Source organism: Oxyura jamaicensis, chromosome 1 (genome assembly GCF_011077185.1).
Source record: "Oxyura jamaicensis isolate SHBP4307 breed ruddy duck chromosome 1, BPBGC_Ojam_1.0, whole genome shotgun sequence".
In the NCBI taxonomy this organism is placed as follows: domain Eukaryota; kingdom Metazoa; phylum Chordata; class Aves; order Anseriformes; family Anatidae; genus Oxyura; species Oxyura jamaicensis.
Window position 1 is genome coordinate 142601736 of NC_048893.1, and position 26284 is coordinate 142628019.

General features: G+C 37.8%; 1 protein-coding gene across 3 annotated transcripts in view; it reads left to right on the forward strand.

Annotated features, from left to right (window-relative positions):
• The window catches only part of MYO16 (myosin XVI), a 386603-nt gene that overhangs the window by 89419 nt on the left and 270900 nt on the right, over window positions 1–26284 (forward strand). For 2 of the 3 annotated variants that reach the window (XM_035317929.1, XM_035317919.1), the window contains exons 2-3: window positions 431–694; window positions 24044–24114. In XM_035317929.1, the coding sequence (XP_035173820.1) occupies window positions 469–694; window positions 24044–24114 (297 nt within the window). In that variant the 5' untranslated portion in view covers window positions 431–468. Of the gene's footprint in view, window positions 1–430; window positions 695–24043; window positions 24115–26079; window positions 26172–26284 lie in introns of those variants that run through there. The other variant, XM_035317937.1, reaches the window with a different exon arrangement.

The window sequence follows — 26284 nt, forward strand, 5'->3', positions numbered from 1 at the left end:
ACAGGGTTAGAATGGTGTTCAGTAGATGAGACTTATGTCAAGCAACAAGGAGAAAACAAAGTGGTCATTTAGTCAATACTACCCAGGTAGTGCACTGTGTGAGGTAGGAGCCCTTTGGTGATGTTATTAAATATTTAGCAAAATGGGCAAACAAAAGCAGGCCTAGAGCTTCATGATAATGCTTAATTCTGGTGTTTCTTAACTGCCCAAAGTTTCTTGAGCCTACACTCTCTTCAAAAATTCTTCCATCAAGCTAAGGAGAGAGAAGTTCACTCATCTGGGCTGCTGACAGTTATAAGAAACGAGAAATTTGGGCACCTATCTACTATTTGAAGGCAATTTAAGCGTGTATATAATGTAGAACACTAGAATCAGAAGTAAACTCACATTGGTGCCTTATCTAAATGTGTTTGTCTTCCATATCTTCCAGGCTGTTTCCAGCTATGTAATGTTTTTCGATCTCATGAGATGGAAATTGACCAGTGCTTGCTGGAGTCCCTCCCTCTCGGCCAGCGGCAGCGGCTGGTGAAGCGGATGCGCTGTGATCAAATAAAGGCTTATTATGAACGAGAAAAAGCTTTCCAGAAACGGGAGGGTTACGTCAAAAAACTGAAACATGGGAAGAATCATCGAGTTCGTTTCAATCTTGCCGATATGATACAGGATGCAATCATACATCATGACGATAAAGAAGGTACTTGGTATATGTAATTTTCTACTTTTTCTTTTTGTATAGGTAAAAGTTTCAGAGGAGGAGCTTCCATGTTCTATTTACCCATATTCAAGAAAAATACAGTTTTACTTTATGATTATCATAAAATAATAGAAAGAATATACAGGCATGTATTACATACAATATATTACAGCTTGTCAGTATAATGAATAGGGCATAAAAAATAAACCTTAGCAGGCCTAACACTGACTCTGAGGTTAATATGTGTATAAACTAATATATTTCAAAACTGGTTAGGACTATTATCATCATTATGTGTTCTCTGTTAGGTATCTGTGGGCCACAGAACTTCACTTAAGTTATTTTTTTTCCATTTATAACAAAAATCTGGAATAATGAAATGTGGTATTAGCGCTGGCCTGGCTAAAGCAATGAGATGGTGTTCACTGACAACAGGTCAGCTCTCTGGGTCTGGTATGATGTTCATGGCTTTTTGAAACATGTAGCCGCAGTTTCTAGTTTCCTGGTACTGTCTGAATCCCTGGTGCAGTTATAATCATCTCATCTCAGGAATTTTATAATTTACTCCTCAAAAGGAAACCAAACCTTGCATTAAGGATATCTCAAGTTTTAAAAGTTCCCAGGAATCCCCACACTATTGTGTGTGAGGGATATAAGAAAAGAGCTGATGTAATGCTTTCAGCAACTCTTTACAAGCAGTTTTTATGGCTGCTTTTTCTAATCACATTAACACAAAACTACCCTAATACACGAGGCTCTGAACAAGAGTCCCATCACACAGCTGAATTGCCTACTTTCTCCTATTTTTTTGTCAATTTGATTAGATATAGGGGTTTTACTCACTCTTGAACCTTAGTTTTAGTAGGCATTTCCTCTGACAGCCATTGCTTATCATTGAGATATACTCCTGCACGGTTAGATCTGTACAGCAAATGGATCAAAGAGCACTTCTCTCAGGGAATCATTTGTAATTGTTACAAATAAAATTCAAAACCTTTCATTCCACTCTTACAGTGTGTAAAAATACAGGTTTTATAAGTAAAGAATTTCTCTCTCCATGTTCCCGCAGCTTCCAACTTTCCAACTCTCTCTAAAAAAAACAATCAGCATACTAGACATGACTTTTAGCATTCTGTAAAAGTCAGATACTTCAGGCTATTTTTGCTATGCTGAAGAAATGTAGATTACTCATTGGAGTAGTGAAGGGGGATCAGCAGTCTTTTGTGTTGTGCATACTTGGCCTTGAGCTGCACCTGAATCAGAATAGCAAATTCAGAAACTGAATAGTGTGAGCAGAAAGAGGAGATACCTCAGGCAGAAGAAAGTAAGGTGGGGGAAAAACAGGGATGGTACCCTGCACTTGAAACAGGTAATAGCTCCCCAGAAGCAAGCAGCTCAAATAGCCCAAAGATAACCCCAGTAAGAATAACAACACTATCCTGATTTGCATGCCTGATGTCCTTCCATAGGACTTTAAAAAAAGTGCTATTGTTGTTTTTAAGCACCTTGGGAACCTGCAGGTGCCTGTCTGTTGTGATTTTAGGCAAATGTTCCCATTGCCTGTCCACCTATAAGTGAATTATGCTGTAGTAAGAAATATTATAATGTCAGTCAAAATAATAATTAAAAAACACATATAGACATAAAAGCTGCTCTCCTACTGCAGTTGCTGAGTGGAACATTCAGCCATGACTCTTTGGTGAATGCATCTACATCAGGATTTCAGTTCAAATTAGACATATGCTTTTGTACTAAATATCATATCCCTGTACTGTATTTTTTCCTGCTTTATGGACCATGGAAACTAGATTCTTTTCAGACAAAACTGAACTGTAAGGCGTACTCTGAGACCGTATCTAATGCCTACAAACAGTAATGGATTTTCAATCCATAAAGTCAGGCTAGACTTAAATTAAAGTAATCCCACTGAAACATGTAGAGCTGGGGAAGATGAGGTTTTGGCTCTACTTGTTTCTCTTGGTGTATTTATATTTCAGCCATTATTTATTGGTGTATTTATATTTCAGCTTATTTATATTTCAGCCATTCACTCAACATTCATCATTCTTCTTGCACATCACTTCACTAATCGGTATATGTTGCCAGGAAGCTAATTGTGATGGATCCTGATAATTGCTTGGAGTGTCTTGTACCTCACTGCAGTTTCACATCAGCTGTGTCTGTGCAGCTGGGGTACACACAGCTCTGGTGTATAAGAGGGGATCTGAACTGGGTTGTAAGGCACAAATGACTGTAGTATAAGGCTGTTGATAAGAATGAGCACACGTTTCCTGGCTTTTCAAATGTCACACCATCTCTTCAGCTCCCTGCTAGTAGTGCAATGGCCTGGGGGAGTGTGGAAGAGGTCATCATACTGCATTAAGGAAGTAAAGATAGCAGACAGGTGCTAACAGCCATCAGCTTTTCTTTCTTCTGTAAATCCGTGTCTGGTCTGAAAGATCAGGCTCTTACACCATAGTCTGTTTAACAGTCAGCAGCATTCCCAAACACTTGCACTTTGAATATAGGGAGCCAAATGCTTCTCCTTGCAAAAGCTGAGCATTGAACAAGCATTTTTTAAAGTATAGCTCAACGTAATTAAGTAGCAGAGAAGAATCCTAATATGAACTGGTAATAATAATTTCATGGCTTAGTATAAACCACCTTCTACTAGATGAAGATAAATTGCTATCCTGTGAAAAACTGGGATTCAAACTAATCTGAATATTGTCTATATCAGAATAAATATTGAAAGTAATTAAGACAAGAACTCAGTATGTTGTCATTAATACGGTTTGTTTTCTAAGCATTAATAATTGCCAGCAGGATATTTTAATGTCATTTGAATGTATTTAATTTTTAGAGATGCTTTTCAAACTAGTTATTTTGTTTATAATGAGATATCTCATAAAGTACAAAGGTATGTTACATATTCAATACTCAAGTAGTTTTAGTCAACTAAATTCAGTCAGCTTATGCATTTCCTTGTCAATAATTAATTTTCTAAGCTTGAAGTGCAATGGTTTTGAAGAGATTAATTCCACTCAAGGTATAATATAATTCACCTGGCTGTATATGAGCCTAATCCAGCTGTGTAGAATGGATGGGCAAGATGTAGAGTCGAAGAGGACTGTGCAACCTGGGTACTTTAAATAAAATTGATGGATGTATACACATTTGGAATCACTTTGGAGATAAGGATGTTAATGTTTTTGTACTATTTTTATGACCTTTTGCTTCAAAGTGTTTATACGTTCTCAAGTTTCATGGCTGTATGCTGTGGGGTTCTGTAAAATGACATTGAAAATCTCAGAGCACAAATTGTGAGATAGATAAATTTTCTTCCGGTTTTACCCTTGGAAAAGGGTAAAAGATACATAAAGATTTATTTAAAAGAATAGAATCAACCACAAAATATTGCAGCTGGGACTGTTATCTTCATTTTTTAGACCTATTTAGAAATTGATTGCAAATTCCCACAGGTTCCCCAGAGCTTTCTTTTCTCCAGGCTGAACATCCCCAGCTCTCTCAACCTTTCTTCATAGCAGAGGTGCTCCAGCCCTCTGAACATCCTTGTGACCTTCCTCTGGACCCGCTTTAACAGGTTCATGTCTTTCTTGTGCTGGGGGCTCCAAACCCGGACACGGTACTCCAAGTGAGGCCTCATGAAGGCAGAGTAGAGGGGGGCAATCACCTCTCTTGACCTGCTGGCCATGCCTCTGTTAATGCAGCCTGGGATGCAGTTGCCCTTCTGGGCTGCAAGCATGCACTGCTCACTCTTGAGCTTTTCATTTACCAGAGCCCCCAAGTCCTTTTCTGCAGGTCTGTTCTCAGTGAGTTCTTCTCCCAGTCTGTATTTATGTCTGGGATTGCCCCAGCCCAGGTGCAGCACCTACCTTATACTTGGACTTGTTGAACCTCATTAGGTTCAAGTATGCCCACTTCTTAATGTTATCCAAATCCCTTTGGATGACATCCCTTCCTTCTGTTGTTTCAGCTGCACCACTCAGCTTGGTGTCATCTGTAAACTTACTGAGGGTGCACTTGATCCCGCTGTCCATATAATTCATAAAGATATTAAACAGTACCAGTCCCGAGACAGACCCCTGAGGGACACCACTTGTCACTGGCCTCCACCTGGACAAAGAGCCATTAACTGCAACTCTCTGGATGTAGCCTTTCAGCCAATTCCTTATCCGCTGAATAGTCTGCCCATCAAATCCATCTCTCTCCAATTTGGAGATCAGGATTTCATGTGGGACCTTGTTGAAGGCCTTACAGAAGTCCACATAGATGACTTTGGTCAGTCTTGCCCTTGTGGACTGATGCAGTCACCCCATTATAGAAGGGAATCAGATTGGTCAGGCATGATTTGCCCTTGGTGAAGCCATGCTGGCTGTCACGGATCACCTCCTTGTCTTGCATGTGCTTTGACATTGCTTCCAGGAGAATCTGTTCCATGATCTTCCCAGACACAGAGGAGAGGCTGACTGGTCTGTAGCTCCCTCGATCTTCCTTTCTACCATTTCTAAAAATGGGAGTGATGTTTCCTTTTTTCTAGTTGATGGGGACTTTGCCTGACTGTCACGACTTTTCAAATATGATGCTTGCCAGTTTCCTTCCTTCCCTGCTTGATTTCTTACACATGGGGATGGAGACTCTTGCCCTCTAAGAAAAGTGTTGAGTTGCCAGCTCTGATCAGTTCCTCTGTCCCTAAGGACAGTGTCCCAGAAAATCTCACCCATTAGTTCTTTAAACTGTGAATTCACTTTTCTAAAGTTTAAGGCCCCAGCTTTGCTCTTTGCCAGGCCCATATTCCTTGAGATCATGAACTCAGCCTGGCTGCTGCAGTCCGGACTGTCTCCGATCTTCATCTGCATTGGTGAGCATGAGGTCCAGTAATGCTTCTTCCAATCCAAACCATTCTGTGATTCTGTGATAACAAATTTACTGAAAGACTTTAATAAAACATATTATTATGGTTGTTCTTAAGCTTTAGGAAAGAAGTGAAAAATAGGTGTGTTAAATCTACCAAATTGAGTATCATTAAGCCAGAGTTTCCTTAAATTTGGCTTAATTTAACTCCATCATAAGTTAAAAAGATGACTCTTGATGAGAAAAGGACCTCTGTGTGAAAGTTTAGATCAGTCTTCTATGCCATCGCAAATTAAAATAACGTGCTCTTCTTATGATTAATATTTAATATCAACTTCTTTCATTCCCTTCTTCTCCCAAAGGTGCTTACATTAGCATTTCTTTTGTATACTATTTGTCTCAGCTACAGCCTTCTGAAGAGACGGTAAAATTGTGTAAGTGATATTATGAGAAATATTAAATGCATGGAGTTTTTTACTACACATGTAGCTGTGTTTTACATATATTACACCAAGAACATAAAGATCAGACTTGTAAATGCAGTTGGTGAATCAGGATTAGGTTGTATAATCAGAGTGGCTTTTCATAGCTCTCTGCCTGCACTCATGAGTTTTACACTTGCTTTTCGGAAACCCTCTCCCTTTCACCAATAAACTCTGGCTACATCATTCCAATGCTGGGCAGGATAAAATAGCAAACACTTGTAGTGTGTTTCATTCACATATGTACACCTTTAAAACAAAATAACCCCCCAAAAATTAAAAATGGAAATCTTTGCTCAAAACCGGTATTGACAGGACATATGACCGATTAAACTGGTATCACCAAATTACCGAATAGTGAAATTGTGAAGAGGGACAAAAAGAGTCAATTTAATCTAATCCCAGTTTGAGGAATTTAAAACACGTCGTAATCAAGATCAAGAAGCAGAACTACAGGGCAGCTAAAATTTATTTGAGGGATTAGCTACTCTCTATTTCCTTACCTTAACCGTGCTCAGTCCTGAAAATTTAAAACACAATTAGATTTCTCAGATTTTATAGTCCTTTCTTGCAGGTTTGTGCTAGCATTATTTAACATATTTTAATTTTAGATTACTGTTTATTCTCACTCTAAACTTCATTCAAACTCCCCCCCCCCCCCCCCCCCCCGGGATAGCAAGTGGAGTCCACTACATATATGTAATAACAGTCATAACAAGGGGTTCTGCCCATACAGGGTTATTTTTTATTTTACAGTTAGTTTCCTTTGAATCAGAGGATAAAATTGTAAATTAGATGATAATCCAGAAGTGACTATTGACAAATGATGATTTACTAGGAACTATTTTAGAAACATCACAATACATATCTGTGATAATTTGTGCAATTTAATATTTATTGGCTAATCCTGAAGAGACTTGAACACTAGACACTGAATAGTAAAGTTGAGGGACTATTCAGTGCATATGAAATTAATGAAGTGCATAAATTTTTACCCATTTGGAGGTCTTGTAAAGAAAGAAAATGGTAAGCTGTAAATGAATACATCGGCAAGTCAGACAAATATCTGCATTCCATACAGGGAACTCATAGTTGTGTAACTTTGGAGGAGACTAACACAGTTGACTGTTGGTCATGTTGCCAATGATTTAATCAGTTCGGTATATAGAAAAATGAAGCATCAATCAACATCTCAATCTAACCATTGATGAAAAAGATGTTTCAAAGGCCCAGAAGGTAAAGGCACATTTCAAACCAGAGTGAACTTTTAATCCTGTAGGTTCAGCATGGTTTTTATCCTTATTTAGCTCCATGTGTGCTGAATTCAGCAACACAGGGCAGCTTTTTCTTATGATGCAGGGAAACAATGCCTTTAGTTATTGGGTAACAGATGTTAAGTAATTAAAGCAGCCCATTTCAAAAGCAATCATAAAATCACAGTGAGATGAAATTTGAATACATTTGAATTCCTGCAGGATTCCATATGTGCTTTTTGTTTTTTTTGGCCCGTGTGTTTACATTTTAAGTAATTTGGTAAAGCTGAGATGAGAACTGAATGTTAAGCTACTTTTTGTTTGATAAAGATATGTAAGACTCCTGATATGCAGCATATATTTAATTATAATAATTAAAGCTTATAGAAAAAAGTATAATGTATCATAAAAACAAATGATAGGCTTGATGGTGTAGATTTTACCTAGCCTTTTCATTCTCCCTGTGGACTGCCTAATCTCAGGAGTGCCTTCATTTACCAGCTACTTTTCTTTCAACCCTGAAAACTCCCTAGGCTGTTTCAGTTGCAGTTTTTGTTTTTCGCACATGCCCCAAACTACTCTGAGCTGAACAGCTGTCCTCTGCCTCATAGCTAGTAGGGAACGAGACACAAAGCATCCCTCCATATTGGGTCCTCTCGAGCTGATATGTTAGGGACATTCATGCCAAATGTAATTTATCCATCTTATCAGATGGAGTAGCAGTATCCTCTTTGTCTCCATGAAAGTGAGATTGGAGCTGTCACCCACATATTTATGCTAGCCTGCAGGTCACTGTTGCTCTGAGTGCTGTTTCGGGTCTGTGCACTTCTCTCTGCCACCTTCTCTCTTCCACCTTTTCTCTCCTCTGCTCTCCCATGCCCCACACCTCAAGTCTCTCAAGCAGCGTCCAACCTGACTGGGCTTTCTCCTGGGGACAGAACCTTGAGATCTCCTGACTGAGAGACAAATTGGACCTGGGTGGTCTTGCTTACTGTATAACAAACTGTAGAAAGTTCACTGCATTGTACATGCTCTTGTACAAAAACCCTGATGTTGTCATCATCTCTGCCACTACCTGTGTTCTGAAAAGAATGAGACCTCCTTATTTATTTTGAAAATATGAGTATTTAACTAGACTATTTGCAGTACTGTTCCACATCTTTAAGCTCTGAACAAGTCAAGATCCAGATACACATTTGAATTTAGCAATTCCATATGACAGTCTTGGATGTTTCTAAGTTCACCCTGAAGGCTTTGTGGACCACCTCTTTGAAGAGGGTAACTTTTTTATTATTATTATACAGAGTTTCTAGAAACTTTTTTTTTTTTTTTTTCCTTGAACAGTGGATTTCTAGAATGTAAGCATTGAAATTACTTTTCAGGCAGATAGGTCTTCTTGAACACTATAAGTCCAAACAAGAACACATTTGATTAAAAGAAATCATGGATTTATTAATTGCCTCAATTACAATTGTAAAGCATAGTATTTATGATGAAACATTTGTCAAAAAATGCACAAATTCAACTAAGAATATTATTTATTTACTTTTAAATACTTTTCCAAAATCTTCAAATATTTCTTTTGGTAGACTGTGGTGCAAAGTTTTCTTCAGTGGGACAAGTAAATGAATCCTGACTTTTCATAATGAGGATCTAATTCAGAAGGCTTAATGAATTAAATGCTAAGAAAAACTATTCACAAGACTATTACCTCTACACAAGCGTCCAGATTTTTAAGAATATAATGTGGTCTGAACTGATAACCTTTAGAGTACTTTGTACTTTTTTTCAGTTTAAATCTATCAAGCTCATTTATATTCCCATGCTGGTGTTTTTTTCCTTAACATCTTTCTTTCACTGTAATAATAAAAAGTTTTCCATTTGAACATGCTTTGGCACCCAAAACAAGCAAGAAACTCAAAGGTTAAGCACTGACAAATTCACTGTGATGCCAATAAATGATTGTTAAGCCATTAACAAACAACTATTTGGCATCTGGCATTTTTCCTAATTATTTCAAGGGGGATCTAGAGTTGATTTTCCAGCATTATGCAAGGGGATGTAAAGCTACAAATAGGCAGCATTCCCATTCCATGTACTGTTAGAAGTCACACTGATTAAAAAGAAAGATTGCTGTGATTAGGCAGAAGACCGTTGTCTATACTTGTGAAATAAAATCGTAGCAAGCAGTAAAGCTTTTCTATACAATTTGCTGTTTTCTACTTCAATGTGTTTATTGTGCTTCAGATTGATTTCCAATAATATTTTGGTCCAAAAGGGAAACTTTTCTATATTCATCTTTCAATAACACTCACCTTAAGGTGTTTTCTTATCATAGAAGTTAAGCTGCAAAACTACAGAAATCAGTAGAGAACCCCCCCCCTTTTTTTTTCCTAAAGAACAGACCTTTACAATAATACAATTATTTAAAAAACAAAAAAAAAATCAACTGTTTAAAATGCTTTCAATTTTTCAATTTAATTTTAGAAGGCTTTTCCAACAGGGTATAGACTGACCTTGTTACACTGGAGAAGTATTGATTTGATGGAATACTTAAGCATAAGTGTGGGAAGAGACCTTATTTTCGGGGCCTACAACATACAGACTTCGGTTTATCATATGAAGTGTCAGATTGAGAAGAACATTTGTTTGGAGCTTTTAGAATCACAGAATATCCTGAGTTGGTAGAAACCCATGAGGATCAGTGAGTTGAACTCTTAATTCCACACAGGGCAACCTAAGAATTAAACCATGCACCTAAGAGTGTTGTCCAAATGCTTTCTCGGCATTTGAATGAGAACCCCCAATTTACCTCTCATATGTTTGCTGAGGATGAGATAAGTCAACCAGATAAATAAGTGTAGTGAAAAACACCACAAGTGCAATTTCTTTGGAGATTTGGGAAGTAGAATAACTAAGTGGAGTTGTTTCCCTGAGAAGCTCTGAAGGTATAACAAAATGAATATAGCCAGAATCACATAATGCGAAAGAGTAATCATGATAATGATAGTTAAAGAGACAGGGCTTAGCAATTTTTTTTTTTTTTTGAGCTTTTTCTGTTACTCAGATTTTTACTTCTGTCCGAATTGCAGTACCTTTTGTGGTCAAATACAAATGTATTTTAGGTAGTGCCAGGTTTACCTGTACAGCATGTAGTGGTTTTCTTACCCAGTGAAAATTCTAAACACAAAGTATATATAATACTTATTATTTCAGTCATCCTTCTATTCTCTGACACATTAATTGGAGGATTCTTTTTTCTCAGTACACTGAGGTATCATCTTAACTTGGTATACAGGTCTTTAGCTGTTAAAACCTTTTGCACTTCAAGTTGACAGTGAACAAGCTCTGTAGCTATGACAGAGAAAAGAATAAAAAGGTTATAAGGCATAATGAACAGACAACTGATTTTTCTTGATTATTGTTATTTGCAGCCAACACAGTAACAGGTCATTACAGTGGAGAAACTGAAGCTTATAAGAGTACAATCAATGCATCTAAGGGAATGAGTAATTTAGCTTGTATTTCTATGTGAATTGCATCCAAGAATGGAGGTGGGAAGGTGAGTAGTTAAGGTGAAATTGGCAATATTTCTAAATGCCCTACTTTAAACAATGATTTTAAGCATATGTAAACAGTTTATGTTAGAATTCACAGTCAACCTAAGGCTACACGCTGCATTCTTACCTTGTTCCTTACCAGTGACTCTATATTACGTTGTAGACTGTACGTGATCTTGAACCAGTATATATTGTGATTTTACATATGAAACAATGAGGTGGTTTCAGGAGGTAATTTCTCACACCATACACTGTTAGGGGTTTTGATTATGTTCAGATTCAAAAGGCAAACATGACATCTGCAGCACTGAATCATCGAGCTCGGTTTCTGCTCCAGATTTTAGAAATCACTACTATTGTTGGCACATAGTGGTAGTTTTTTCTAGACTTCCACATTTACCCGTCGAAAGTACGGAAAATATGACTTGCAGTTTTAAAGCTGGAAGCATCTGTGTGAAATTTGAACTGCTGCTTTGTTTTGTAGTCTACTAAGGAGACATCCTATAAGAGGGCACCAGCTGTCATGGTATGCCTTTTAGTAATTTAATTGCCATCTGAACTTCACTCAGTTCCTATATGGAATGAATGTTTTTTTTTTTTTTTTTTTTTTTTTTTTTTTTTTTTTAAACCTCTCTCTAAGAATCCTATAAGTACATTTATTCAGAATGATACAAGGTATTACATCAGATGTTACATCATTTCCATTTCCTACAGGAGGCCCTGTCTCATGCTGTCCCTGTGTGCAAGGAGTCGTTAGGCTGTGCACATCTCATGTATTATGAAAGAAACAAAATTGAGAGGTGGGGGTAAAGCAGAAAACAACTAGTAAAAAGTTGTGCGATGTTCTCAGTTGTTCTGGTAAATTGTAAAGGACTGTGCTTGAATGCTGATATTATTGAAATACAGAAATAGTGAGTACGGCATATATATGCCAACATTCAACTTTCTCCATTTTAAAACTCTGTAAATACTATGAGGAGAGTGACTATATCTGTAGAACATTATTATTCAAGGCACTTCACATCTCTAGACTATCCCTGAGATGTCTAAAAAAGGATACTGGTATCAATAGACTGAAAGTGATAGATTGAAATTTGAAAGAGAGAGATTTAGATAGAAAAAGATAGATTGAAATTTGCCCTACAGGAAGCTGTACCTCAGCCAGACAATATTTTATAGCACACAAATTGTAATGTGCTAAAAATGATGTATATAGGTAATAAGAATGAAAAGGATAAAAAAAAATTAAAAGATCAGAAAAACTTGATTATGTGGACTTTGAAAGTGCAAGGGTAAAGGAGAAGAGGTGTGATTCTGCTTCCATGAAACCTATGGAAGTTTGTCACCAAGTCTGTTTGGGATTGGAAATCTTTCTGGAGGTGGTAGTTTGTTTGAATTTAATGAAATATATGTACATGCTCTGAGGGCACTGTGAGGCCATGTGGTCTGCGGCAGTGAGAACATGGAGGACTACCTGGGGTGGTCCAGCCAGGAGCAGCACAGCTGGGGGCACCAGGCACCTACCTGGGGATGGAGGCAGGCTGAGGCTGGGAAGTGGGCCTGAGGCTGGACCCAGCTCTTGGGTCCCTTGGCTTGGCAGGGCAGGGCTCGGAGCCCGGAGCTGGAGGCTCCCAGCCCGGCCTTGGCGGGGCCTTGCTGGGCCAGGTGCTGATGGCCCCAGGGCTGATGTTGGGGGCCTGGGCCTGGGCAGGTGGGGCATAGCATAGAGCATGCAGTGTTGTTATTCAAATTGGTTATCAATTCTTTAAGTGAAAAGTAACAGTAAGGAGTGTGGTACTGATTTTGGGGTGCAGGAATTGACTTTAGGCTTACTCTCATAGAACATATTCATAAATCGGCATTCTATTACTGAAAATGATTTCAAAGAAAGTGGGAATTTTGGAGAGGAAAAAACAAACAAGGAAAACTAGGCTGATGGACGGAATTTGTGAGTAGAAATTTGAGAGCTAGTTCAAATGATGACTGCAAGCATTGTTAATGACAGTACACAGTGATCTAGTGGGCTTTGTCCAACACCTACTTAATGATCAAGTTAGAACACAGATGATCTTCAGGGGAATCAGCTTATAGCTATATTAATCTACAAGGTATCTGCAAGATATAAATACCATATTTGGGAAGGAATTAGGTTAGAGTTGGTAGATACAACAAGATAGGTATACATAAAATCAAAGAAAAATATCGGTTGGATTAAGGTGATGGAGAAAAGCATTTTGTCAAAAATAATGTGATATCTGCCAAATGATGCACACGATATTCCTTATTTGGAACACTTCAAATGATGCCTTTTAAAATTCATCTATTGTATATTTTTTGTTTATGTAAACATCCTCAGTTATGGTTGTCTGTATATTGAAAGTTCAGGGAAATATTATATTGACTACACCCTGTAGTGGCTTCCTATGTGTCATGATTTGTGTAAAAAAAAAAAAATAATAATAATAAAAAAAAGAATTGTATCACTTCCGGTCACACTGTTTGAATTGAATTGTGCTGCTCACTCCCACAGGGGTGTGGTTACATCAGTAGGGAGTTGTTCTCTGAGTTCAGTGCACTTCTGAATAGTGAATCAAATTATATAAATAAAATGTTTGCTTATGCTGTTATACCTCTATGTATGTCAATGCTATGTGTTTATATTTCTGATTCAGAAATTTTCATTCATATTTTTTGATCCCATTCCTACCAGAGCTCTTGCTGCATGCTCTTTGTATCAGTTAGCAATTGTATGGCTGCAGAGACAACCAATTGAGCAAACTGATCCAGAAGAGTATACCATCCCCCAAAATCAACAGTTATGTTCGGTGTCAACTGTCTGAACTGAGTGACCTCCCTGTTGTCACAGCTGATGTGCGGATGCAAAGAAAGGAAATGGAATATGGAAGCGTCTTGGAGGCACTGTGATATAACTTTGAGAGTAGCCTACGGATATATATGTAGTCCAATAAAGAGTTTGGATTCATTACCCAGTGTGCAATAAGACAATCCACATGCTAGGTTGAGATATTGTTTATTTCAGAATTGCACAAGTCTGGGTACCAGGTGGTTTCCCATAAAACTGGTACCTTTAGGACCTTCCACACTACTCTTTATACAATCCCTTATTAATGCATTTACATGTTCGTACAATCCCTTCACCTCCAATTGGTTACCTAGTTAGCACGCTGCTGACATGACACAGTCACTCTGCTCATCATCAGAGAGGAAGGGTCCCTTGTTGGGCCAGGGTCTCCCAGCCTAGGAGCATGATTTTTCACTATTATCATGAGGATAGCGTTAGAATATGCATAATATTTGTTCTTCAGGAAACTATTCACATTGCATTGGTTACTGATGTATTCATGGGGATGTTTCCCTTGAGAATGTCAACACAATGGTCTTCCTGATTAGCAGTTCCTCAGTTAATCATCCTTTCATGATTAACTTGGAGACAGCTACAAGACCTGGGTCATCTTGCTCTTTCCTCAAAGTGCATATTTAATCTCTTTCAAACAAAACAGCTATTTACTGGCATCACAGGTGATACTAAGTGACACGTGTAAAGTATTTTTCTAACTGATTAAAATTAAGCTAAAATTGAGGTTACCATAGGTTGCTCTCCTTTCTTTCCTCTGGTTCTGTCCTGTCCTTTTGTGTTCCTTCCTTTACGCTCATCTTGATGTGAGCCAGTTCAGGGAGCTAAACCAGCTGGAAACCACCTTTCCCAAGGTTAGCCTTCAGCTAGCTCAAGCCCTCCTTCCAACTCATGGGATAGGGACATGCCCCACTGCTACACAGGGTCAGAGGCAGGAGGGCATCAATGGCAGCACCAACAAAAGTGAAGCAACTCTCATTTTGCTGACGTATGGTGTCACAGGCTGTATCCTGGGAAAAGGGGTGCCTAAGGAAAGTATGTCATATTCCTGGAACCTGGCATTTCCATCATAGCTGGTTGTTCACACGCCACACATGACTATTTTGGATTAATGTATAGCTTGCTAATGTCTGAAGTTTGTTCTAGTTTAACTTTGCTTCCTTTTGCACACCCTGGTAATTCCACTGTATACATACAGAATCTAACAGCCAGTGGTCCACAGCTGGTAATTAGCACCATTTAGCAGCTGTTAAGCAGGATAATAGACAGTTATCCTTGAAGATTTCTAATAGGAATAGTAATGACTTGCTTACACTGTTTCTAAACCAGCTGGCATAAACTTGCTCTGCATGGTGTGAGAGTTAAAAGAGGGACCGAGTCTCACTTCATATGGAATGCAGGTCAGGGGTAATTTGATTTATGCCAATTAAGTAATGCTGGTGTAGGATCAACATAAATGATGGTGAAACAGCAGCAGCATACTGTTTATTCAGCAGAAAAATTGTGTTGTATGCAAATTCTTCAACTTTCACTGTGTCATTAGGGAAAAGCATACAATGGCAATGGTTTTCAAAGCTACTGCCCACAGAATGAGTTATTTTGCTGATGTGTGTTTTAACATTTCGCTTTTAATGACCATATAACTGGAAGCTTGAAAAGTCTGAAATAAATTTCACATATTTAGTAAAATATTGTAAGGATCTGAAACTTTTATTCAAGTCTATAAACATTCAAATATACAATTGGGTGTCTCTGTAGCAGAAGAGTTAGCCTAAAAATTACACCAGTACTTTTATAAGCTTTCAAAATGACAGGTATTTCTCAGGTATGTCCAGTAGGGAGTAAGCTCTTGTAATAACTGACTTTAGCATGTTGACAGTGTTCTTGCTGTTTTTTTTAGTCACCTTTCTCAGGAGGAAAACCCATGTATGGGACATAGATAAAATACATATATAGAATGCAGGAGATAAGAAGTGCTAACATATTGAGTTATTTATTTATTTATTTTACTTTGAAATACATAACTCGCAATAGCTAGTTTGAAGTGAAAACTTTGTAAAGAGTCTTATTTAAGTTTACTATGTGATCAACTTCTTTCCCCTAAGGTTAATTTTCATCTTATGGTATTTTATTTTTTTTTTAAAGCCTTGTTTTATTGTAATTTTACCTCACTCATAGAAATTCAGATTTTGTTCTGGTCTGTGCTACCAGCTTTTGATGACACAGCTGTTCTGACCTGGGAAATAGCTATGCTGGCAAAACCCATGCTGTGCTATCAGCTATGATGATAGAAGCAGTATTTTTAGCTAAGCATGTGTTATTTTGTGAGGTGATGTGAATCATTTTAACAACAGCTCTGTAATGTACACAGAAGTTTTAGTAACATTGAGGTAAAATCACAGCTTTATAAACAAGTGAGACCTTACCACAGAAGTTTTCCCCTTGTGACCTTTTCAGAGCTCTAGCTCTGGAAGAGTTAATTCAAAAACAGAGGCAAAAGAAGGGATGACCTCCATTGCGTAGAGCTCCGGAGTGTGTCCCTTGCAGAAATATCTTTGGGCCATGCAACTGAATGGCTACTTCCAATTACTTTGATCACTGTTTTTCCTTCTCACTGTGGGTATAAACATAGTAAATGATGTATTTGAATTTTTGAATTTGAAAATGTAACTATGAAGCAGGAAGGAATTGAATATTGTGAAGAAAAAAAAAAAAGAAGAAAGAAAAGATTTTATGAGTAAATATCTTACAAAAAAAAAAAAAAAAAAAAAAAAGGAAATGAGAGAGAGAAGAAATCAGATGTAGATGTTAGGTAGTGTGACCAACTTGTTTTTAAATCTTGTTCCTCTTAAATGATCTGAGAGTCCATGCTGCTTTTCCATGTGAATATTTGTGTTTTCAGAAGGGATGCTTCGCCTGCCATTCCACCACTTAACTCATGACATGTCATATTTGACTGCTGCCCTAGGAGATTAATTTGTATTACTGTGCTTGAGCACCCACTAGCATTTTTATGCCAATTGATTTCTGTCCTTAATATTTTCCAGTGGAGGCACAAGCTGCATTAAATTTCATATATATAAAATGAAATGAAAGAGGGGGAGTTTGACTGAAGTTTTCAAGTTAGCAGTTATTAAACAATGGTAGAGTATAAAGATGAATTATTCTAGCTACGTCTACTGTAACAAAAACATCTGTCCCACTGAGGGAACTCCTTGTGGATCTCATTTGAATTTGACTTGGTGTCTGGGGGGGCAGGGGGAAGGGCAGAGACAAAACTTTTATTTTTATGTGGTTTTCCAGTTCAGGATACCTCAGATAACAGAAGGGATGTGTCCTTGACCTCCAGAGTGACTTGTGTTAGTAGGAAGCTGTCAGCATTGTAGGACACCTAGGCATGGACATATAGTAGTTGAGGGTGCAAGTCCTGGTGTAATAACAGTGCAGAAAGGAAGGGAGCTGTCTCGTCATGTGCTTACCTCTGCTGCTTACAGTTCATTCCTATAGTGCGGTGACTGAGGTGCTGAACTGCATCCAAGCTTGGGGGCTGATTGATTTCTCCAGTAACAGAGCATGGGAAAAAATTGACGTGTTTTGATATGGGCCTAACATTAAAGCTGGGAGAGAGGTCATCTGAGGATGTAGGAGCACTACTTTTGTCAGTCTTTCATTGGTGTTTTGGTTTCTTTCTTTTAAAGGTAATGCTCTGTTGAATGGAGCTCTTGGATCAGCCTGACAATTCACATCATGCTTTTAAGTTCAACAAAGAATCAATGGTCCTGTTGCTTTGGGGCCATGGTAATCAGATTCCTGGCTGCCTGAAAAAAATAATTATAAATTAAAAAGAGCCTGCCAGGGAGGATGGAAGCATCCTCATCAATGCTGTGTTTAAACAGAGGAACATACAGGTTGGATAAGACTAAGGTTCTCAAATTCAGCCACTGTGGAAAATGTCTTTTTCCTCCCTTCATTTCTGCATTCTGTGAATGGGGTTACACTTAGTTGTCCAAATGGTGTGCTTGTTTCCTTTATAATCTGTTTTCATGTAGCAAAGGTGAGAATTGAGTTCCAAGGGTTCTTCAGAAAATGAGAAGTAAGATGAGGTTTGAACAATTTTGACAGATGTTGCCAGTGATGGCTGGAAATATTTTAAGGGTGGAAAAAGCAGAAGGATTATGAATCAGTGGTTTGAAAAGCACATTAAGGGCATGACTTCTCTGAATAAGTACTGTATCCCAATGGGTAGGATTTGCTTTGAAAGCATCAGCTGTCTCACTAGTTATGTAATAAAAGTATTGCTACTGTAAATGTATTTATTTGGCAAACAAGCCAAATTAAAAGAATGTTTAAATCTACAAATAATGGTTCTTAAATTTTAAAAATTTGTTTTAACTTATGATAGGAAAAGGAAGTGTTGTTGAATGCAAGACTGCATTCACTAAAAAAAATGACAACATCTTGCTTGATTTCATTTGTTGTTCTGATTAAGAATAACGTACCAGAGATTGGTGTTCATCAGTTAATCTCTTATGCAGCTGAGTCATCCAACAGGTTTCTCATAACTGCCTTTGGAATCAGCTGAAAATACAGTGTGACTGGAATAAGAGAGGTGTGCTACAGAGGTGTGAAGGTGGCGTACAGATTTTGAGACAAGTATTGGATGAGCAGTCTGATTATGGAGTGAGTAAAGGGCAATATATGTTACACTTCCTTAACTGACAATGGAAGGGACGAGGGAACTGACAATGGAAGTATGCTATTCTTCTTGGTTCAGCATCACTTCTGTTGTCCAGTTACACAGGTTCATGGTCAGCATATGTCAGAACTGCTTTCAGCTTTTGCTGAAAGTGGTGGCTGTGCCATTCTGCCTGTTCATAGGCACTGCCCAGTGCCACATCCCTAGACAGTTGGTCTAGTTGAAAACTAATCTTTATCTTATGCCAGCACAAGGGAAGTGGCAGAAACATGCAGCCTGAGGCAGGAGGAGAGTAGAATAATCCATTTGAGCAACAGCACGGTCTTAGGCTTCTAAAGTAAGCCACAATTCCTCACATAATGAACAAGTAAAGCCTTCCAGCTAGAGTAATCCCTGCTAAACTGAAAAGAACAGAAATAAATGTTAACAAAGGTCACACTAGCTAGCTGCTACTCCCAGAGGAACAACTGTTAGAAACATCTACTGGTACTCTATTGAATATGTAGCAATACACAGCTAAAAGCCAATTACAAGTTTTGCATATATTGGATATTTCTTTTTTGTCTTTTCTGTTACAACTGAAACTGGGTTTGCCTAGCTCTGAAGTTTGGATTACCATCAGTAGGTGACCACTGGTGAGCTGTTGATATAGCCTTGGGGCCTCTGAAATCATCTGCAGGGCTCTGCTGTCATTTCAGACCTGTACTCCTTTAGTCTCTAGCACGTAAGATCACAGATGGTTCTACAACAGCTAGATGCTATTAGACATAGCACAGCATAAGTACCAATTATTCCCATATATATCAAAATTATTAACACTACACCCTGCATGGCACAGTTCTTCGAAGTTAAACAAAACTAAAACATTGAGTAGCCAATTGCTGTAACAGCTCAAAAAGCTAGCACAACTGTCCAAACAAGCCAAGCCAGGCCCAGACAAAGCAAGCCTTACAGCACAAGTCCCATATGCAAAGCTAGTTACAAGGCCTGTGGCTGGTAACAGGCATGGCAATGCTGTCTTTACTGGATTATAAGGCTACACAGTAAGTTGTAATTCAGTCAATGAATTGTGGAAAGCTGTTCAGCTCATTGGAGTCATCCGGTTACAGCTGTAGCAAAAAACATATGTAAAAAGCTACCCTAACTGTTATTTATTTATTTTTTGTACCACTGAGAGACTGACTGACTTTATCACTTCAGTGCTTTCTAAAATGCTTTCTTAGTATGGTTTGTGAAGGATTGTATTAGTTCTACTCCAACTAGCTGATAATTTTGCATGTCAAATCTGAAAGATGTTGGAGGAATGGATGGACCTCTTTAGACACACAAAGGAAGTGCTTGAGAGTTTACTGAAAATTTTACTCTCATTTTATTTTTATTTTTTTTCAAGTAAATGTCAGCTTTCTGCGTTAATGCCCATTTTCAGTCTCCTCATCTTTTCTGGGGACTTCTCTTCCGTGAAAGATTATACCTCGAACAAGTTTTAAAAGAAATACTGTGGAAGCTACCTTAAAATTGCACTAATTAAGAGAGATACTGCATTTCTGGAACTTAGTTGTGTGTAAGTCTGTGTGTGTCTTTTTGTCTTCATTAGGGCAATTTATCAAAACTTACTAGCAGTGAGTAATTCTATCAAAAGGAAAAATTGAACATAAAGTGAAGATTTTCCTGTTGGCTGGTAAAGTCTTCAGTGAATGACCTAAGTGAATTGCATGATGGGGGGGGGGGGGGGGGGGGGGGGGTATTTTGTTTGTGATCTTTTCTTTGTTTGCTTTCTAGTTTTGTTTTGTAGAGTGAGGGAGTGTATTCAAGGAAAGAGGATTTTTTTTTTTTTTTACTTGCATTATATGCAGATGGAATGTAGCACATAATCCTAATGCAGAACAGACTGTTGCCAAGTTGAAAGAAGAGTCTGCATATGCTGCCCTGGTAGTCTTTGTGATATGAATTTCCTGAAGCACTGATTAAGCTACATTTAATAATGCAGGAAAATAAGTCAGACATAGAAAACTGAGAACAGAGCTTTTATCCACTTACCCTGATTTTTTTTATATGACTTGATGATTTGTTTATGGTCATAATTATTTAATATTCCACTTCAAGCTTGCAGTTTATGTATCAATTCTTTGTGATGTAATTTTTTTATTTATTTTTCTGGGAGGGAAAGCAAAGCAAAGACATTAATTGTTATGAATTTAAATCTCAGATCTAGAAAAATCTGTCATTTTTTTGATTTCAACAACAAAGTATTGCTGAATGTGTCTGGAAAGGTTTTATTTCCTTTTTCGTGGAAGGTGATGTTCTACAAGAAGTCTTTGGTGGTTTATGGAGGGAAGAGAATCAATAAATTGTCCTTTTTATTATTATTATTATTTTCATACATAAGTAGCTGAATTGTTTTTGTGTAACTTGGTTTCTATTTTAGGCTCCAGATGAAATTCTTGTGGAATATTTTTAGAGATGCAATTTCTTAATCCTCTGGCCTTCCTGTGTGCCCTGCTCCTCCCAAGGAGGATGGGTCTTTATTCTCTGTATTTGCTTAGAGAGACCTACCCAAAGAACATTTTTGGTGTTCCCAAAACATTGAATGAGTGATTTAATCTCAATAACCCAAGAAGAAATTTTGAACTTCATTTTTTGCTGGAATAATTTTTTGCCTTTTGAGTCAGTTCCCAGAGGCAGATGCAGGCAGAGGTAAATGATGCATATGTCTTTTTGTGAATGGGGGAAGGGAACAAGGCCTTTTGGTTGTCTCTTTATTCAGCTCATCACATCTTGTGAAAACACAGAATAAAAATATATTTTTGTTATCACCTTTAGCCAATGTAAGAGTGTGCTGCCACCAAAATGCAGTGTGCTTTTCTGCCTCCACTTGATTTATGCATTTGTATCCTCTGTACATGTGCTGACGGAGCACATCAGCACCAAAAAAAAAAAAAAAAAAAAAAAAAAAAAAAGACGACGTAAAAGACTTAAAAAGACTTACTGGTGCAGTTGAGTATGCAGCTGCATAGGTGGGAAGAACTGTCAATGCAGTGGAGACCACACCTTCTCCCCATGAGACTACACCTTATAAATGCTATTTTCAATGAATGATGCACTCCCACTGAAGTCATCAGTTAAAGTCTCTTTGAGAGCAGAATTTCAGTACTTTAATAAATCCTGCAAATCACACCTTTGAGGACTATGCCTTAATTTCCATATCTCTGTGGGTGGAACCAAGCCATAGTTCACATTTCTGACCTACACACACACAGAGCCCATAAGAAAGAATGCTACACAAAACCATGGCTATTAAGTGGCTAAGAAACTGAAATGGGTGGAATTTATCTTTTCCCTGCTGAAAAAGAGGGACAGAGGAAAGAGAATGACTTTGAGTATTAATTTGTTCAGATGAAATCCTGATCAGATTGGCAGAATGAAATTACTTTTGGAGCCTTAAGAAATGCTTTGTGATACGGAATTTGTATTTTCTAGCTTGCTAAAGAAATGTTAATAACACATGAACACTGAAAATATTGACTCCTGAAGATGATATAGTTGCACACCTATTTAAGGAGAGAGTATTCCAAAGAAGGTCTTCACTCATTAATCCTGAGGTAGAAGAAGCATCTCCTTATGTGGTCAGCAATTTAGGTGAAAGAAGAAAGGAACTTAGATTTGAAGATTTTTTTAATGGACTCTGTCTGGATGAGGACAATTGTGTACTTTAGTATTGAATTTCTATGCCTGAGAGCAGAAAAATCCATTGCTTTTTGTCATTCATCCATTTTTCTCGAGGTTATGAAAATTTGTAAATATTTCTCCATCCTCCCTCTCTCCTTTGGTGCTTTTCATCTCTCTTGGCAGTTGTTGTACAGCTCATTTATTCCAGGTTACTTACTGTTCCACTTCTACGTTTAATGGACAAGCTGGAGACAACAGTGGCTTCTAATTGTAGATAGCTTTCAAAGTGGCATTTGCCAGAACATAAAGTCTTTCAGAGACATATAAATTAACTGAAATGAAAACTTGGGTGAGGTGATATAGATACCACGGAGGTATTCATAAAGTGTGAATTTGCACAGTGGTTTGGACTGATGTTTGATTTTCAAAGTTTAAACATGAGCAGATGATTAAATGGATTTGTATAGCTAGTATAAATATTTGCCCAATATACCACTGTGTTTACTATGTGTGAAGCAGTTAGTAATGATGAAGCCAAGTCTTCCCTCGTCTGTTTTCACTTCAATTCTACAGGCTTACAACCATCTAGGCAGTTTTTCTTTCTTGTCCAGAATATTTCTAGGACACCTGATCAAAAAAAATTCATCCTTTTCAGAAGACATTGCTTATGAAAATTGACAATATCTGAAAAGACAAATGACCCCTTTCAAATAGGCCGGGTGAATGTTTGAATGCAGTAAGAAATTTAAATGTACAGCAAAAATGGAGTTAGAAGACATTCTCCAGAGAAAGAAAACACACAAAAATGCATGGATAAAGAAGAGTGGTGCATGCTATTCTCTTGACAGAAGTTAGGAGGACAGCCTTGAGACCAGTTGATGACCATCAAGAGGTTGCAATAGTTCGGAGTTCTGGGGTACTCAGAACTTCAGAGTGCTTTGCAGAACCTTGCACAACTCCATCTAGGACTTTTAAAAAGGAACTTAAAACAGGATTTCCGGATGATGGGGGCAGAATGAGCTGTGCGACACAGTGAACATTATAGGCAGTTACTCTCCTAGATGGAGGCCTTTTAAAAGGGCTTTTCACATGAGTTTAGTGAAGCAAGGGTTGCAGTGCAGGGGTGAGTTCCCCTGATAATGTCTGGCAGTGTCACAGCACCGTCCTGCTCCAGGAATGAGCACAACTAGCATGAGTTAGTCAATGCTTTAATTCCAAGTGAAAAAGTTATAAAGGCAGTAAAGATTATTGGGAAAAAGTGCTGAATTTTCACACTTTTCACACTTGAGTGAGCATCAACACGATCAACATGCAGGTTTTTTTTTTGTTTTTTTTTTTTTTTTTCCTTGCAGTTATAAGCCTGTTTTCATTTCAAAAAGGCCGATACATGTAAATGGGGGAGGAGTTAGGCTCTGAATATAATTTTAAGAATTATGCTGTGTTGGTGATCTGACAATGCACTGTAAAGTTTAAATTGAGTGCAGATCATTTAGCTACAGTATGATGATTAATTTTGAGTGATATAAGTTGTGAATGCTATTTTCAATTATTTACTGAAAAAGCCAGAGTTCCATGGGAACTCTGCAAAGTCAAATAAAACCAGTTGACTGTGATTTTACTCCCAAGGTGATTTTGACCTTGGAGAGGGTCTTGCCCCTCCCCTCTTCTATGTATAGAACTAACACGCTCATCTGTCCTCTTGAGAAGTCCTTGATACTGTTCATATTTAACATCGTTATCAAAGGTCCTTTGCTTCCAGGCCTAGTCGTTAAAATAGATGAGATGGGAAATGCTGACATGATAGTTTTGCAAATGTTATCTCAGAGGTTTGCATATATTATTAAATCTGTTAATGAAGATGATGAAGAATCAGGCTATTAACAGCTCAGAATTGGCTCTATTTCTGCATTAATTCTTGTTCCTCTTTTCTTTGATATTGCAGTATTACGACTATTGAAGGATGGTGCTGACCCTCACATGCTTGTTTCCTCAGGAGGCTCCTTGCTCCATCTGGTAAGAGTGATTGAAGATTAGTGTTAGTAACTGTGGATAAATATGGTGGGATGCTGAGTAGCAGATTGGGCATATTAACAACAAGAAAGGCTTAGCAATGTTTTATCTACACTGGCCCCCACAGTCATTATGATGGCATCCAGCTCTGCCTGTGAAATAAGTGGTCATTTTCAAATTGCTTATGAAAGGATGGATCATGTCATAGGAACAGTAACTAACAATGTAGAATTAAATGTTTTATTTATAAATTATCTGAACAGTAAATAAGAACAAAGAAAATGCTGCTTGATTCTGAATATAGATTTATATGGTTCAAAGATTCACAGATCCTATACAAAAAACACCGTGATGTGACATTTTCCTTTTGTTTCTGTGCATATTTTCTTGCTCCAATTTTCTACACATAGATATTGAACAGATCGTCAGCATTTAGTTTATCATTTTTTTTGTCTAGCCATTTGGATTACATAGCAAATAGAAGATGATAGAAGGAAAACTGTGTACAATAACCAAAAGGGAAGCAAGATGTAAGGGCATGTGGGAGAAAGACTGCCAGACAGACAAGACTGCAGGGGTAAAATTTCAGCTTTGCTGAAGCCAATGTCAAAACCTGTCATAAGTGGGATCCTAAGTCTGATTACTCTTTACTTTGGTCTGTGGTGCTTCAATTGCAGATGTGCTTTCTTTTCAATGTGAAACTATTTTAAGATATTTGAATCCAACTGTGTTCCACAATGTTGCTGAAATAAATTTAACTTCAGAAATACAAGGGCATAAAAGGGCGTCTATTTAAAAGCCTACTGGCAGAGTGTTTCATTTTAGATCCATTGGATTAAGTTTCTCATAGTATGTACACAAAATAGAACATTTTCTTGATGAAAACGGATCCTATAATGTTAATGGAGTACAGCACACCTGCAGCCATACTCTTGCAAGATGTAGCATTTTCCTTCTGTAATGAATCTGTGCTCTTCATCTTCTGTGGTTGTAGTGTTTACAAAGATTTTGGGAAAGAGAGGCATAGATAAGGGGATGGTGCAATAATGAGGTGGAACAGAGATAATTGAAGTTCTCTTTTCTGTCAACTTTTTGCCTCCTGCAAAAGGTTCTCAATTGCACTCTAAAAATGCAGCTCATGTGAGATGTTATCTTTAGGATTCCCAAAACTGAGACATCCTAAATCTTATCTTGTGTTGAAAGCCCCAGGAGACAACCCATATCTTCAGTGTAGCTGATGTGATGTGTCCTATTGACATTTTAGAATGAAGGAAAGATCCATCCTTTAGGGATTTTAGGTTGCTTTATCTAGTTCAACTGCTACGCACTTTTTAACTGCAGATTTTAGTGAACTGTGACTTTTCAGGTTTCTTGATCATCTGCATCACACCCTGTAACACTGGCACACTCAGTATCTCTCCACTGGTGCCTGCTGCTTCACAGGCACATGTGCTTCAAAAGGACGGAAAGCTTCCAGCAGCAAGAAATGTGCAATAGAGATCTGTGTGTAACCTGCTGCCCCAGTTTAGTCAGTGTTACTTGTAAGTACTCAGAATTCATTTACAGGAAAATGACAGTCCTCTTAGAGACAGGGGCAAACCTGATGTCAGTGAAAGCTAGTTTTGACCCTGATTTGGGAGCAGTACAGGTAGGAGGGAAGAGTCATGATACAGGAAAATAGATAAGTGAATTTTACTTTTCCATGAGAACTCAAAATAGTAATTGGGTATACATTTTTATTCTATTTTTGAACCTCACTCAGATCCATTTTATGTACCAGTTTTATCACTATATTTCTGTGTAAATTACCTTCTCTAAAGGGGAGCCTGATCAGTACTTACTCTTTCAAGTCATAGGACAAAAGCTTTTACTCCAGAGTGAATGGAAAATATATTTATCTGCATGTTTCACTTAAAAACTGATTCACGATATAATTCCTTTTTTTCCTTCACTTGTCTTATCTTCCAGAATGTGATATGTTTCTAAAAAAAATGGATTCTGATTCATAAGGATTCTGTTGCTATCTCTGTAGGCAGTATTCCAATATGCTTGAATCTCAGGTAGGCCATGGGATCTTCAGAGGTGTTGAGTGAACTTTCATTAGAGTCCATGAGAGGAGAAGTACCAAAAAAAGATAGTTCTTATCTGAGTTGCTCATTCAGTGGGAAGCCCA